The sequence below is a fragment of the Mustela putorius genome, unplaced genomic scaffold (genome assembly GCF_011764305.1).
Source record: "Mustela putorius furo isolate JIRA1106 unplaced genomic scaffold, ASM1176430v1.1 tig00000874_pilon_pilon_pilon, whole genome shotgun sequence".
NCBI classification, from domain to species: domain Eukaryota; kingdom Metazoa; phylum Chordata; class Mammalia; order Carnivora; family Mustelidae; genus Mustela; species Mustela putorius.
Genome location: NW_025421505.1, coordinates 1,822,742 through 1,839,186, shown reverse-complemented (window position 1 = coordinate 1,839,186; position 16,445 = coordinate 1,822,742). Strand labels below are relative to the sequence as shown.

The window sequence follows — 16,445 nt, the reverse complement described above, 5'->3', positions numbered from 1 at the left end:
GTTTCCTGATGGCGATGCCAACATTGCACAGGTTATCCAACTTTCTGATCTCTGCCTGATAGGGAAAGCAGCAGCTCTTACTTTAATTGGCATTTAATTAAGGGATGGTGAGCACCCTTCCACGTGGTTACAAAGCCACCTGTAGCTGTTCCTGTGAACTGTGACCGGTTTCTCTCCTTTGCCAAGTGTTCTATTGCATCGTTGGCCATTTGCAAAAGCCCTTTACATATTATAGAAAGCACCTGGTTCCAGGTAAAGGTTAGCAAGCCTGCTCTTCTGGTTTTAGAGTCTTGGGTCTTGCTTTAGAAAGACTTGGTCTACCTTCCCAACTCTTTACTGGAAGCCAAGGGGTAGTTTTTAGGAAGAATGATAAACTTTGCTACTGTCAGCTGGCCCTTGTGCCACAGACTTGATACGTCTCACCTTTCACCTTTGCCCAGAGGGCAGAGGAAGGAAAGTAACGCACCCCAGTTTAGAGACAGGTAGCTCGGGGGTTCTTCTGAGCCAAGTCATGCTCCTTCAAAGGTGCCTATTGAGAATGAACACACCCAGAGCTCGGGCAGCCAGCTCTCCCGAGGAGTAGGCAGTGGTCCTGCCCTGAGGTCCCTTGTCATCTAGTCTGAGAGAAGAGCCAGGTACAAACACAAACACAGATGCCCGGTGCCAGGAGTCCAGGGGAGGGATGTGAATAGAAGCGAGGCACGAAGTCAGAACCGCAGCCTGATCTGGGGTTTGTTTTCTTAAGCCTGCCAGCAGCAACCCTTTCCAGCCTCGTCAGGGGCGAGGCCTCCTCAGAGAGCCCATACTAGTACCTACTCACAACATCTGTGGTTCTTACCCACCCACACCCCTGTTTTTCTAGGCCCAGGGCCTGCGCTCATTTACAAGGTCATGCAAAGCCAACAGGTGACCAGGGGAGGAGGAGCTCCTGAGGGGCTCCATCCACACGACTCCCAGCTTCGCCCCGGCGTTCACCCTCCGGCTTTAACTGTCGTGTGGGCAGGACAAGCCTTGAACAAGCCCACATACCTGCAGACTTACACCCCAGCACGCACAGAACCACTCACAGATAACGCTTTCCGAAGTAAGTTTTACAAATAAACACAGGCCAAAGAATGACAAAAATGTCCCTCCATTAACTGTGTGTTTGCTCTGCTGATTCAATTAAGAAGTGTAGCGAGCTATTACCATGTGATTACGAGATCTTAATAAAGGAGTTATTTAAACACATGGCTCACAGGCCTCCAGCATCTCTGGGGCAGGTAACAACAAACAACCCAGATGCGAGTCCAGGGCAATCCTCAAGGCACAGGCCAACAGGTTGTTCACCGTAGTTCAGTAGGCTTTCCGCCTAGGTCTAGGAAACATGAAAACAATCGTTCTTGAAGCCTCCATGTGGCTAACAGGTCTGTAGAACTAACTTTGCAGCTGTGTGGCAGGCTTCTCCCAGCAGCCCAGAGGCAGGGAGTCAGGGGTGTGGGACACGCTCTCTGGCATCTGGGTCACAGAGATCATGTCTGCTGCCTGTTCTTCCAAGCTGCCGCCACCTGAATCGTACTTCCTGTCAGCTTGGGGCATAGAGGTGCATCTGGGCTGGGCTGGGGTGGGAGGGGGTAGTTCACTTGGGAATCCAGCTTGATGACTGGAAACAGAGGTTAGCAGACCCTCCTGTGATCTTCAGCTGTGTGAAGATGAAGCACAAAGGCCCCCACACCACAGCCTCGCAGGCCAAGGCGGATGGTAATGAGGTAAGTCAGAGCACAACCCCGGTGGCCGCACTGACCCAGAAACCTAGGACGGGAGCATGGTCGAGGAAAACCTGGTCTGAGGAAGCTTATTTGTGTTGATGCATCTCCTGAGCCGTCCCACAAACAAACTGACACCATTTGCCCTAGGGGAGACTGAAAAATCTGTACCCTTATCTACTGCAACTCTGAAACAGAAGAAGAGAAATGATCGCAGAGACGAAGGCCAGGAGGCCAGCCTTAGACATACTCTAACACACGAACAGCACCTGGGCTTCACCTGGGCCAGCCCCTCTCTGCAGAGCCCATGTGAGAAGAAATTCTCCATCCTAACACTCAGGGCTCGACCTCTAATCTGAAGCCAGGATTTTGGCAATTTGGCCCCCAAAGAGCAGCCAACTTCAACTGGGTTGCTCCACATCGTTGGCCTTTGTCTTCATGGAATACAGTCCCATGGGAGGGACAGAGGGTAAAAGTAATAAGAAAACATTCTAAGAAGAGAAAACAGCATGTGCAAGGGCCCTGCAGCAGGACAGAATAGGAGGATGCATCTGAGGACAGAACAGGGACTGGTAGGATAGGACCAGAATCTGGATATGGTAAAGGTCAATGTGGCACGTAGGATGGAGCTAGCAAGGAAAAAAGGTAACTGTGCAAAGTCTTTTGGGCCACACAAAGAGCTGTCCCAAGAGCAACAGGAAGCTGCCAAGTGGCTCTCTTAGGGAAGTTGATTATCAAATTAAATCAAGATGTACACCAGAAATGAACAGAGGATACTGTAGGTCAATCATATTTATATTAAAAAATGAAAAGGCCCTGGAAAGACCAGGATGGCAAAAGGTTGGAGAAAGCAGTGGAGGTGGGCCAGAGCAGATATGAAGGCACTGAATTCAGCCACGACCATAGGAGGTTGGGCATCAGCAGATGGTGACTTGGACCAGCACAGTGGCAGGGGACATGGTGGGAGGTGGCAGGACTCCAGTGAGGCCCTGGAGGGAAGATTGTTCAGAACCTGGAGGTAGATCTGACATGGATGCTCAGAGAAAGGGAAGTACAAGAGGGTGTCTTCCAGCTTTCTGGCTCATGGTACTAGGTGTTGAAATGCTGGTGCCAGTCATCCATGAAGGGCCCTAGGCAGGATCTAATTTGGAGAGAGAAGAAGCCAAATATGGTTTTGAACGTGAATTCAAGATCCTTTGGAAGCACTGTAAAAAGAGAGGCTGACTAAGCCAGTAGATAAACCGCTCCCTCCTCTTTGGGGTTCCCAAAGAGAGCTTCAAGGACCTGCAAAGGCATTCCAGGGGTTTGGGGCAACTCCTTTCTTCAAGAGTAGAGGTCTGAAAGTTCCTTCTCCCTACCCCAACTCTTTCCTGTGTCCTTCCTGTGACCTGCTGACTGCCTCCCCAGTGAAGAGATGCCCCAGAACCCCCAAACAGAGCTACCCTAAAGTACAGCAGCCGTGAGCAGCTCTGGAGAGGCACCAGTTGCCCTGGGGCACAGCTAGCTACCTGACCTGTGGGGTGAGGGAAGACCCAGAAAGGGCCCTGCAGAGGCTAGGGGTCCTGCACACCCTCACAGGTATCCTGAGCCAGCTCTTGCCAGGAGCCAGGTATCCATCCCAAGGATGTTCACGAGACCAGACTGTTTTAACATCTCAGCAGGAAGGGAAGAAGAGCATGTCTGCACCAGAATATCTGAAGCATCTCTCTCCCCCGCTCCCCAGCCCCCATCTTCCCAATGCTTAGTTACCATTGTAACGAGGTCACAGCGACACCAGGCTCACATCGTCTCCAATGTTTGTGGCGGGGAGGGTGGAGAGAACACACATGTGTCTGGGACTCTGACTGGCATCGGCCACCAACCGCAGCTGGTTACCCCCTTCCCCTCCCACCACACCACAGTGGAACAGGGGTGCCCCTCAGAGAGGAAGTCCACAGATCTGGGCTTCAGATGTCAAAGCAGGAGGAGTGACCCAAATAGCCTGGAGCCTCAGGCACACTGGGGCTCAGCAATAATTCCATGGCCCCAGGGTGGTTGGGGGGAGGGGTAGTGGGGGGGGTTGGTGACAAGCCAGACACAGCCCAAAGCAGCCTGTCTCACAAGTACCAAGCCCTCAGTGGGCCCACTCTGGGCACTCCCCATTCTCGGATCCCCTTTAAAAACAAAAAACAAAAAACAAAAAAAGGCATGTGGAGAAAACGAGGGGAAATGTTATCAACAGCAAAAACAAAGAACGGGTCAGTGAGGTAGAGAAACAAAAGGGAGGAGACCTTCAGAGGAGGGCAAAGACAAAGAGTTGGATCAACCCTTCCTCCTAAGCAGACTAAGGGATTTCAGTATGAATCAAGTTTTCCCAGGACAGCCGTCCAGATCCTGCCGGCAAAAGGGAAGCGTGCGGTTTCGGCGCGGGAGGGAAAGCGTCTTCGAGTCATAGTTAAGGAGCAAAGACTGCCCCTGGTAAGCCAGGCGGCTGCCATTGCCAGACACGCCCTCTGTGACCTCCCCACCAAAAGCCACCCCTCACAGCTCTGAAAAGCAACCCGCCCTGAACCCCTTGCCCTCTTTCACAAGGGGGGAGCAAGGCAGCCGTGGAGACTGTGAGGCTCTGGGACTCCACTTCAATGAAAGGGCGGCCATGCGCAGTGTGGGAAAGAAACCCCCAGCAGACCAGCTAGAGGCTCACCTGCCCACCAAGTGAAATTCAAGGTCGGTCTTTAGTTAGAGTCAGAGCCCAGCACCACCTTTGTGGGCTTCATCTTTCTGATGAGAGATTAAACACTCACTTAAAGTTTAAATGGACTTTTAAAAAGTCACTACTTTGATCCTTTCGATCCTTTCGCAGTCTACAAGGTTTTAAAGTTGTAAAACCATTAAGATCTCTATCCTGAAGATAATCTAGGCCCCATATTCAGGGACTCAGTTAACTGGGACTCTGTCCCGGCCACTTAATATTCCAGGCGGACCTTCTAGGGGAGGTTGTGGAAAGGACTCCTCAGAGCGGTTCGCCCTGGGGGTGGGGGTGGGGGTGGGGGGGGAAGAGGGGGGGATGGACGCAGAGAGCAGCGAGTGGTCCAAGTCCTCAGAAGCACCCAGCAGACAGATCCAACTCTGACACTGCCATACTCCAAGCACAGTGTTTCCAGAAGGGCACACCCGGAGAAGAGCCCACTGCTGGGATACTTACGGAGAGTGTCGTTACTGGAATCCCATGCCTCCACAAGCAAAGTATAGGACCTCTGCAACACAGAACAACAGCAGCTTAGTAGTCAGAAAGAGGGGTCGGCTCCCAAATGTCCTACTTGCTCGACCTCCCCCGCACACCTCACCAAACCAAACCGTGAAGCCAAAATGAAAACTCCGTTTTCAGTGGAACGGAGGTCACTCCCCTCATTGGCACCCACCCCCAGGCTGACTCCTTCTGCTGGGCAGGGCCCCACTGCGGTAGGTCATCGTCATCTTATGCAAGCAACCCAAAGTCATGATCAGGAGATACCACCTCCCTATAGGTGAACCCTCTACAGTTTCCCAAAACTTTCCAGGCCCCTAACTCTAGTGCATGAGGAAAAACACACACACACACACACACACACACACACACACACACACACACGAATTTTTTCTAAGCCAACATAACCAGGTATTTGCAGCTGTGGGCGGGGGTGGGGGGGGGGGGGTAATTCAGTGAGGGGCCGGGTATTGCTAAGGTTACACTTTGGACTCTGGTGGGGCAGTCCCTAGGGAGGCCCCCTTTTCCTTTTCAGAACCCCTTTGAAAGCCCTGTCTGTGCGAGACCATCTCAGCTCCCACAAGTATCAGGTGACTCTAGGAAGCTGGGGTGGGGGGTAAGTGCAAAGAGACTAAGACAAAGGCGGCGACCTAACTCGGGGTCCTTGGGGGACAGACTCTGGGGACAAAAGTACAAAAGGGAGAAATAACCACACACCCATGGGTTATAGCTATTGATGGGCTTATCTGTCAATAAGATCTAACATTCCAGGCATAATCAGAGTCCACCAACTAAACAAATTCCCTGGACACTGGCAGGATGCCAGCTATTATACTGAAGGCACCTTTTATCTTCCAGGCTTATCTCAGAATTCCACCCCCCACCCCCACAAATCCAAGCCATTAGCAAATTCCCGCTTTACTCCAATCTTCGTTTGTAATTTAGAATGAGGTCAGTCTCACAGAACACCAGGGTTTAAATAAACCTGCTATCTTGGCACTGGAGGACTATATCGGAGTGGGGTGGGGAGAAAAGGCCTCCCCCGTGTCCCTCTTGTCACCGTCAGATACCAATGCATCGGAAATAGCACATTGAGCACTTCACTCAAATAATACCCCGCCGCCAGAAACACTGTCACCAACAGAAGGCACCTACAAGGGGAGGCAAAAAAAGGAGCAAAAGGGGGTGAAAAAAAAAAAGAAGCTTCATTCATAACTCTAGGAAGCTTACGGCTCACACAGAAACACAGCGTGTTGTCTCCGAATATAAAAATATCTTGTGATAGACCCTGCCTTGGAATTCAGCCGAAATATGTTTCATACTCAAAGCAGAGTAGGATTCCATTTCGTTCACTGATAACTGTGGGAAAATGCTCAGAAAAGCAAGCAAAACCAGGCAAGCCAGGGCACATACCCAGCCCTCTCCTGTTTGGGGTCCAAATTCATTGTCGTCGTCGTTAACATTTTATTAGTAAAAGTTACACCTTATTTACAGCCTCTAAGTTTCCTGGGACCTACTACAAATTACAGGACTCTTCCCGGAGAGCAGCAAGAAATTACATTTCTCTCCCGATTGGAGGCGAGAGCCAAGTCCAAATGAGGCCAGATGTGGGGCTGATTCTGTATCATTAAGCCCTTGGATCGCTGGCCACGTCGAGACCCACGTTCTCCACTTCCACGTATTGTTGTAATTAATCCTCTGATTAAATGCATTGATACCCGTAGTCCTGACAGACTTGCACAAGCACTCAACGTGTCATAGACACAATCCCCACAGAAGGGGAAGGCGTGCCAGGACTGGGCTTCACGCTCAGAGGAGGAGGCATTCTCTCCCACCCCCCAGCACTTGCAAAAGAGCTTGAAAGACCAAGCTGTGTATCAGACTCCTCCTTGCCTGAGCCAGGAAGACCTCCGGAGGCACTGACCAACACTGCCCAACCTTAAGGGAAAAAAGGGACACAGAGCAGCACAGAGCTTGGGACTCCAAATGTCATGGTCTCCTGTGAATGGCTTTCTCAGAGGTAGACAAGGGGGTGAGGGCTGGGGGCTCCAGCTTTGCCAAAAAATAATAAATACGCAAGATGCCCTGACCATCTCTCTCCCTGGTTTCTGAGAAGGGCTTCTGGTTCTGGGCCTCACTTCCCGGGGCCGGAGGAGTCTTCCCACCCAGCCTTCAGAAGAAAGGATTCCCTCCAAGGCCCCTATTAGGAGGCTCTCTTACCTCCCACTCCATCCCCACACTATAGATCAACAATCAAGATAATTTGGTAATGATTATTAGCTGCTAGGAACTTTAATTTTTCCCAGGCCCACGCCTGACCTCTGTACATCCCAGAATATGCATCCAGACTCGGGAGAGTCAGACCATGCACTTTATGCCATCCTACTAGGCCAGAACCAGGCTGAAAAATCAGATGCAATCTGCTAGGATCATGTCATCCCCAATTGGTCACTGCAAATCTGACCCCAGCAGAGGCCAAGCCCCTGGGCAGCTCCCCCAAGGGCTTGGAAAGGGGGTGCCAGGCCAGGTGATGGGCAGGTGTCCAACTTAACCAGTTCATACAAAACTATCGCCCACAAGACACAAATAGAGAATACCTGGTTTTTTCTTGGTTTCCCACTACCACAGTAAGACTAGGAGAGGCCCCTTGCTTTCCTCTTTTTTCTTAAGTCTCCTCAGAGCAGCAAAGAGAACCTGCATGTGGGTTTGCACCTCCCCAGTCCCACACCTCCAGGCCCAGGGCAATCCGGCCCCAGAGCCGGTCTGGGAGCTGGTGCAGCAGGAAAGAGGCACGGCCAGCTCTCAGGACAACTTAGGAGAGGACTGCCGTGGCCTTTTACCTAGAGGAGGGCCCTGGCCTCCGGCTCCGCAGGCATCTCCAGGCGTCCCTGGGGCTGTGCGGCTGCAGGCGGGCAGGCGGCGGTTACCTTGGCACTGGGCAGAGTGGTAAGCACTTAATTGCCACATTAAGAAGGGGGATGTAAGAAACAAAGGTAATTGTGTTGGCAGCTGGGAACTTCCTTTTCCTGGCAACAGTGGCGGCCAAACCAAGCCCCAAGAAGAGGCTGCTGCCATTCCTGCCAAGCTGATGGACACAAACAAACCGCCATCCAAACGGCACGCGTGCGGCAGCCGAGGAGCCCACGCTCCGGGAGTGCCCGCCGTGCCTGGGGGGGGGGCGGGGAGGGGAGCCCTTTGTGCAAGGCGGTCGGCCCGGCCCCGGGCTGGTCAGGGGCCCTGCGCTCTGCTGACTCAACTGGCGCTTCCTGTCGCGGGCCCTGTATTAGCAGTATTTTTGGAGAGGCTGCATTATTCTCTGTAATCCTCGTTTCAGTCAATTCGGCCACGCTATTGTCCTGCCTGCGTCTGGGTGGCCACAGTATAAAATATTCCGGTCACAGACGTATGAAATAAAGGCTTCGGCGATCGCACGGGTGGGCGCACGCTCACTCGCCTACCCGCCCGCACAATTCACCGGGTCCCACGGCTGCGGCAAGGGGAGGCCTGAAGAAAGGACAACTGCCCCACAGTGGCCAGGCCCAGGAGACTTCAGCCAGAGACAGCAATTTAGTCTGGGGGGCTTGACATTTCAATAGAGTCCGATCTGGTTACAAAGGGCGATTTTCTCATGAAAGCCCACCTCAAAGCCTCCCCAAGGGGGCCCCACAGCTCATATCCAGATTGGAGGCTCTCCACGAGATGCCCCCACCCCCTTTCCCATCATTACCCTTACCTGTTTGAAAAGCATCCCACTGATAATTAAATGCACCAGTTACAAAAGGGTGGCGAGGTTAATAGATAGAATACCGAGAAGCCAGCCAAGCACAACCGTCCGGTTCACACAGAGCAAGCCTGAACAAGAAGCCTTTCTACTTATTTACCAAAAGTGCATAAAAACTGGGCTGAGCTGGTAGAGGACTCGGGAGTGTTTGACTATTTATGTACCATTTCTCACCACTGGGAGCCACACTGCAGAACTTCTTCCCTGCACAGACACAGCCTTGCCCCAGTGACAAATGTCACGGGCACCATGAAAACAAGGGCCGCAGGGCAGGGCAGTCCTCTCCTTGGTTGGAAACCAGCGAGGAGATCCCAAAGCTGCCACTCAGCACCACAAACCAGGTTAAAGGTGGGGCACTTTGAATGCGGAACCCCGTCCTGCCTCTACCACCATTCTAGAAAGCGCAAGAATCCTCACTACCCACGCATCCTAACGCATCTTCCTCAAGTCGTAAAGTAGGTCAAATGTATTTCATTCTAATTTTTTTTAAGTGTATTTCAAAGCTGGAGCCAAGTGTCCCTTCTATCAGAAGGAACACACTTAGAGAAGTTTATCAAGGGGGAATGCTCTGGAGTATTTGCCTTTATGGATGACCATGCTAACTACAGGCACATCCAGAGATCAGTTACAATGCAAGAATGCATAATCTGGAAAGCCGGACATTGGAACCAAGTGCTGGCCCTTTACGATGGGCTGGTGGCTGCTGGGAAGCCAGTCATGGCCTCCGTTTGCATCCCTATTTCCCAATCAGGAACAGGAAGGCTCCTTGTTGCCTTGGCTGCATTTCTTCATGAGTAACATTTTTTTCTTCCATGCTAAACCAGCCCACACACCTTCTACCCAAAGCGTCCCTTGCCCCTCTTTGCTATAAAGATTTTAGGCAGTATTCAGATCGCTGGTTTTCAGGGCAGTGACAAGCCTGAGAGAGGCTGCTGTCGTTCCTCCTCACCCCAGAGGCCTGTATGCCAAAAGCTTCACTGTTCTCTACACATGTGTGAAGTCCCTGTAGAATTATAGGTGTGCAGTTGGTGGGTCACAAATGCATAGAAGTACTGGAGGTTTGAATAAGTTGCTAAGAAACAAGACAATAAGAAGGAAGAAAACACAGAGCACTTTACACCTGGAAGAGAAAAAAAAGAATTAGAAACCAAAATACCCTGAATGGGAATTTCATTTGGGGAACAGCCATTCTGCAGACACTTAGCACAAAGTGAGCACAGGCCCACTTCCCCTGCACCCCCCACCAACCAAGCCTGGTTTTGCAATACAGACATGTCATTTCATCACTCTAATTTGACACAGGTGTCTGAGAGCCGAAGAGGTTTTCTCCACATGAGGAAAATCCCTTGCTCTGAGCACTTACAATCCTGGGTGCCGTTTGTCTGCATGGGTTGTAGAGACGGGCTGCAGAAAGGAGCCAGTTCAATGAGAACCCCATCCCTCCACCCTCCATGTGTCCACATCACACCTACAAGAGGCGCAGGAACCCAGAAACGCAGCAGAGGGCATGCAGACAGGAACATGTCAATTACATCCTGTGATGAATCTTGTGGGGACATCTCATTTACCCAAACCCCTGGCAGTTGTTCAATCAGGCCTTAAGTGTGATGGGGGGCCAAAGTTGGCATCTCACTGGTATGCAAAAAAAAAAATACTTCATTGGATTTCCCTGAACAATTCAGTTGTTCTCAGCAGCCTTTTATCACTGCCAATGCCATTTAGATAGGAGGCCAAGAAAAGACCAGATACGTCAACTACTGCCCCCCAGGTTTCTCTACATTCACTTCACTGTGGGGCCTGCAATGCATCAATTCAGCGAACTGGGGTTCTGCAGTTCCTAAAATGCTTTGGGGGCTGGGTACTGGTAAGTGCCCTAATGGATTTTTAATAAGCAGGTACTACCGGGACTTAGCACTAATTTTGGGACGTGCAACTTAACCATTTCAATGGCTTATAAATGGTTATTCCCAAATCACTTCCCGTTAAGCCCAATTACCTTCCATAATATATGTTCTTATCACTGGGTCCCCCTGATTGGAGGGTCATAAATCAGATCCGTTGCTTCGAGTCAAGGCCTTGTGAGCACAGCACGGATATGGGGATTAGAAATCACCAATGAGAACCATGAGCCGGGAGCTGGGCCAGTAGACAGCCACTGGAACATAATCAGATACTACCCAATGGGCAGACCCACCTTCAGAGAGCTCCCCACGTGGACACTGGAATGTGGACTAGATTTCAAATGTGACAGCTCATTTCCTCTTCTTTCTCTCTAGGACACGAACAGTTGTTTGATCGCAGTCGGTCATAATTCCCAACAAAAACCAAGAATTACACCACCTTTTAAACTGACCTTCCACCTTGCACCCTGGACAACGGCCCTTTCATGGTCAGCACACTGGGGAGGACCCAGGCGATCAGTGATTGTGACTGCCTAAGGGTCAGCTGTGCACGTGGCTGGAAGTCCAAGGTGGTTTGATATAAAAGCCAAACCAAACCAAACCAAAAAACCCATATCGTCTTTCCATCTTCAATTCTGTACCAAGTTCAGTTATCACTTATTCAAGTCGGTTTTAAATAGACATGCTTATTCATATTTAATTGCCAAACTGAATGAAACTGCTCTATGTAGTTCAATACCTAAGTGCTTTCACTTCGGTTAACACTCACCCTGGAATCATTCTTGAAAGTTACAGACTGTGGTGTTTCTCTAACCACACTCGGGAAAATAACTAAAACAATACACCTAAACGCCACTTTCTCTTGGGAAGTGAGGCTTATGTTTCACAGCAGGCCTTTTAAGGGGGGACAGGGTGGAGACTCATTTATGAGTGATACATGCATTTGGCCCAACTTCAAAAGAACCACACTCAGTAGCCCCAGTGGTCTCCCTATTCTAGAAAAGCGGAGAGTCTATTTCATGGTTGGTGACCCGCAGGCCCTGAAACCACAGAAGAGCCCCAACAAATCAATCGTCTCCTGCCCCACACACCGCTTCTGTTCATTTCCCATTTAGGACTCTGCCAAGTGTCAAATGGGGACAGACACACCTTCTAGGTCACTTTTCCAGAGCCAGTCCAGGGAGCAAGTCTCTCTGTTCTCATCCAAGCGGTCCTCTGACCCTACTCTCCAAAGTGAGCCTCAGCCAGGCCTGCAGCTTTTCCACATCACTAATAAGATTCCTTTTATGGTCTTGTGAAAGCAAGGGGCTCCGGACTGATCCTCAGGAGGGTGGAACCACCTGCAGGCCCCTTCCCCCCTAAACTCCAAACACAAGTTCAAGGGCAGTCAGTATTCACAGTTAACTTGGGCATAGTCAGATTAAAAAGTGGCCAGACTCTTTAAAGTTCTCCCTAGTAGGGGATTAACAAAGAAGATAAACACGCTTTGTAAAACTGCAATCCCACAACAGACACAGCCCTCCATTCTCTGAGAACTCTACATACAGTGGGTTTTTCTAAGTCCCTTTCAATGGTGTGCTTCCGATAACTGTCTTATCTCACCCACGGCAGAGGGCACTTTATAACGCCAGTTCCAGTAAATGCGGGCCTTGAGAGCCACCCCAAGATACACACACACACACACACACACACACACACACACGCACGCACCAAGGCACTCTCCCCCTCCCTCCCCTCCTGGCGATGCGAATCACAGCCCCAGCCCGCGGATAGGAGGCAGCAGAGCGCACCCCACCAGAGCACGTGGCGGACAGTATTCCCCCCGGGCACCGAGCTTCCCTCTCCTCCCCGCCCCCACAACCGCCCACCCTCGAAGCACGGGCTGGGCCAAGCCCCAGTCCTGGCGACGTGCCACGCCTCCTGGACAGCAGGAGCGGAGCAGAGGGCACAGCCTTTTCCCCTTTCCTCCCATTCTGCAATCACACTCGTCTTCCTTCTACCCAGTTTGGGATGTTGCAAGGGCCTCGTTGCAGGGTCGGTCCGCCAGGCCCGGGCCCTCGAGCGGCACCCAGGGTGGGGGTCCACGCACTTGCACGCTCAGCAGCCGCCTCGAGTGGGCCGCCCCTTTCAGGCCTTGACACGCCCCTGGAGGCTAGCGGGGGCCGGGCGCCCGCCGGACGAGGGCGCACCCCCGCCCTTCCCGGGGAAGTTTGCAAACACAGCTGGTTCCAGAGCCCGGGAACCGCTGGAAGTGAGGCCACAAGGGCTACACCGCGCGGGGGCGAGGGCAGGAAGGGGCCGGCAGGGGGCGGAGGCTCTCGGGCTCCCAGCTCCAGCCAAGGCCCAAAGACACCCCCCCCCCCACGCCCCAAGCGGCGGCCGCCCCCGCGTCCTTACATCCAGCCCCGAGCGCGTCCCCGCACGCCCCAAAGTCTCCCGGGGAGCAGCGGGAAACAGGCTCCCCCACACCCTCCAGGAAAGACACACCCGCCCTCCAGGCGGCTCACGAGAAAAGGGAGGGTGCCGACTTGGACGACGTTCGAAGGCCAAAGCTGCGCCGCGTTGCCTTCCACGGCGCATTGGGTTTAATTGGTTAAGCGAAGACCTTCTGTAATGACTCCCAGCTCGGGTTGGGGTGGGGTGTGGGGTGGTCACTCTAGGGCCTCCAAGTTGCAAGTTTAAACCTGGGAGCTCTGCCCCCACAAACCCCTGTGGGCATCCCACTTTTGTGCGCTTAGCAAAAAGCCTCGAAGACGGGGCCTGCTGAGATCTAACCCTGGAGTCTCGGCTGCTTAACACCCCGCCCCGCAAGACTTTTCCAGTTAGCGTGGAGTTTCAAGCCAAAGCCCTTTTAATCCCTCTCGCAAGAGAGAGAGCGGGACTTGGCAGGCGCGGGTGCGGACCGCGGCGGGCCTCCCTCACCGCGTCGCTCACTCACCGGCCAGGCGAAACTGAAAGGCAGCACGATGCGGTTGCGTTCGTTGCCACGACTGGCCTTGAGATTGAAGGTGTTGCCCCCGATGACAGGAGTGGAGCCCGAGCCGAAGCTGCAGGGCCCCCCGGCCGTGACGCGGGACTGGTACTCCTTGAGGCACACTTTGAAGTACGTGTCACACTCGTCGTGGGAGCACTTGCGGTCCCCCGGGTTCCGGACGCCGCCGCAGCAGTTCCCGTTCTGCAGCTCCCCGTTCACGTTCTGCATAGACAGGATCTCCAACTCGAACTGGCCGGAGGCCCCGCACACCTGCCGGCGAGGGAGGGAGGAAGGTCAGCGCAGGGGAAAGTTGTTTTCTTCGAGGGTGGAAGCAGCGACTCCCTCCCCGCCCGCCCCGACGAGCCCTCAACGCCAAGTGAAAATAATTTTGCAAAACTCAGTGCAAAGACTAAACGTGATTTCCCGGGCATGAAATGCACGAGTGCAGGAGAAATCGGACGACTGTCCCGGGGGAGAAGAGCGGAGAGAACGCAGCCCCCTTGCTCCACCTGGGGGGCGGGGGGCTTAGGAGGTCCGGGGCTTCCCCAGCCCAGGTGGAGCCTCCCGGGCGCAGGACCCAGCCGGGAGGCCGGGCGCCCGAGGGTTCCCAAGCCCGCTCTAGGCGCTCAACCGCAGGCGTCTAGGGAGCTGCGAGGGAAAGGAGAGGGCGGGCCGGGAGGGAGGCCCGGCGGGCTCCTACCTTGGCTCGCAGGGCGCAGAGCAGGGCTAGCAGGAGGCTCAGGGGGCGCCCGGGCCGGCCGCGCGTCCGTGGGGACCGCATCGCTGCGCCGCGCGCCGCAGGCACTCGGGACGCCGCCGCTGCTCGCGCTGGTTCTCCGGCCGGTGCTGCTGCCGGTGCTGCCGTCGCCGCTGCCCCTGCGGCCGCCGCGTCCCGGCTCTAATATACTCCGCCGATTGGAGCATGCACGACTGGAAAACAACACCACTTTTCAAAAGCCCTTTCAAGAGCGGCGCGTTCCAGAAGGCAAAGGGCCCGGCCTCCTTTTATTATTCTGATCGCTTCTTTGAGGCGCTCCCCCTCCTCTTCCACCTCCCGGCTTTCTTTCCTTCTCTCGCGCTCCCCTTCTTTTATTATTATGATTATACGCAGCCTTTTATTCCCTTTCAGATCAGCTGCTTAGAAAGAAGAGAGGGAGGGGAGAAAAAAAAAAAACCGAGCCCAGCTCGCGGGCCGGCCGCAGGTAACACAATGACGCGTGCCCGCCCGGCTTTCGGCGAGGGACTCGGAGAGCCCGTCTGGGAGCAGCGGCCCGGGCTGGCCACCTCTACCCTGCGCGCGAAGCAGGCGCATGCGCGCTTATTAATATTCATGAGGGGGCGTGTCGTGGCGCGACACGCCCCTTCCCTCTGGTTGATGGGGAGGGGGAGTACTGGGAGGAACTTGGAAGGAGCTGGGGGCTCTGGGACTCGCGGGACGGCTTCGACGTCCCAGGGCTCAGGGCGGACCCCCGCCCTCGGGAGCTTTGAGCCTGGAGGGAAGGGGGGCAGGGTGCGGCGAGGAACTTGCTAGGGTCCGCTGCTCAGAGACGCGCGGCGCCCCGTATCTCTCCAGGAGCCCCCTCGAACGCCTCGGGCCGGGCGCCTGTGCCCACCCGTCGGGGCCCCAGGTGTAGGCGCCGCGGCGCTGCCCGAGCGGTCGGAGCGGGGCAGCTTCCGCCTTCCGAGCCGCCTGCGTCAGCTGCGGCTTTCGCCCCAGGAGGAGGGCCTGCCCGCCGGGAGTCCGGCCCGCTTCCCGCGAGTGAGCGAGCCGCCCGGAGCGCGCTGCTGGCAGCAGTAGCGGCAGAGGCGGCGGCGGCGGCGGCGAGGCTGGCGGGCTTGCCGCTGTCTGCTCGCCCGGCGGAGGCGACCTGGGCAGGCGCTGCTGGGAACTTTTGAAAAACTTTCCCGGAGCCAGGCTTGCCGCAGATTCGAGGGGAAGCCTCGGCCGCGCCCCACCCCCTCCGCGATCCGAGTCTGCAAAGTCTCGGAGGCCTCCCGGCTTCTTTTCCAAACAGTGCCAGGGCAGAGGCTAGGTGGGGGAGGGCGGCGGACACACTGGGGTCTGCTCAGGTTTAGGGAGGGGCTGAGCGAGATGCTGATGGGCTTTGGCTCCGGCTGCCCAGCCCGCAGTGCCTGAATTGCACCTGTAGGCGGCCTCCGAGCCGCTCTCTGGGTGGCAAAGTCGAGCCTGGAAGGGACCGTCTCACCGCCATCGCCCTGCAGCAGAGCTTGGCTCTCTGGGGGTGGCAGTGGAAACCGATGCTGTTTTCCACCTTGAGGCGAGCCTCGCAGTTAACAGCGACACTCCTGGTCATAACCAAGGTCAAAGGAAACCTGCGGGCTGGCCAAAGCCTCTGCCAGCCCCCCTCACAGCAGACCTTCTGCTGCGTTTAGGGGACCTCTTGATTTCCATTGAAGGGAAAACAAAATTTTGGCCCTTATATTGGACATGTTCTGCGGAAAAGCGTTAACTATTCAGGGACAGGATCGTGGCTTGAGCCCTCTGAAACTGTGGGGCCTGATGGGCTGCAATGGGTGGAGGCACAATAGTTTCCAATATACTGAGTTATAAGTGCATAAAAGGTTGGCTAAATTGTGGTTATTTACTGCATTTAGTGGACAATATTTTCAGTGCCACATCTCATCACGCTGGGAATAAGGCAGCCAGTGGACTGCTTTACATTCATTCATAAGCCACTAAGGATGGTTTAGCAATCTTGGCATTTTAACGTCCCAGGAAATACTCCTAGGAAAGGGAACTTCGTGGTAATGTGTCCCATCTTGATGATCATTGGCAAGATAATCCGTATTTTGGAAG

At 54.1% G+C, this 16,445-nt stretch overlaps 1 protein-coding gene across 1 annotated transcript in view; it reads right to left on the bottom strand.

The window, feature by feature from the left end:
• JAG1 (jagged canonical Notch ligand 1) overlaps positions 1-14,928 on the bottom strand; it is a 36,174-nt gene extending 21,246 nt beyond the window's left edge. The window contains exons 1-3 of the mRNA XM_004751569.3: positions 14,328-14,928; positions 13,592-13,897; positions 4,930-4,981 (exon numbers count right to left, since the gene is read on the bottom strand). Coding sequence (XP_004751626.2) covers positions 4,930-4,981; positions 13,592-13,897; positions 14,328-14,408 — 439 coding nt within the window. The 5' untranslated portion in view covers positions 14,409-14,928. The remainder of the gene's footprint in view (positions 1-4,929; positions 4,982-13,591; positions 13,898-14,327) is intronic.
• Between the last annotated feature and the right edge of the window lie 1,517 nt (positions 14,929-16,445).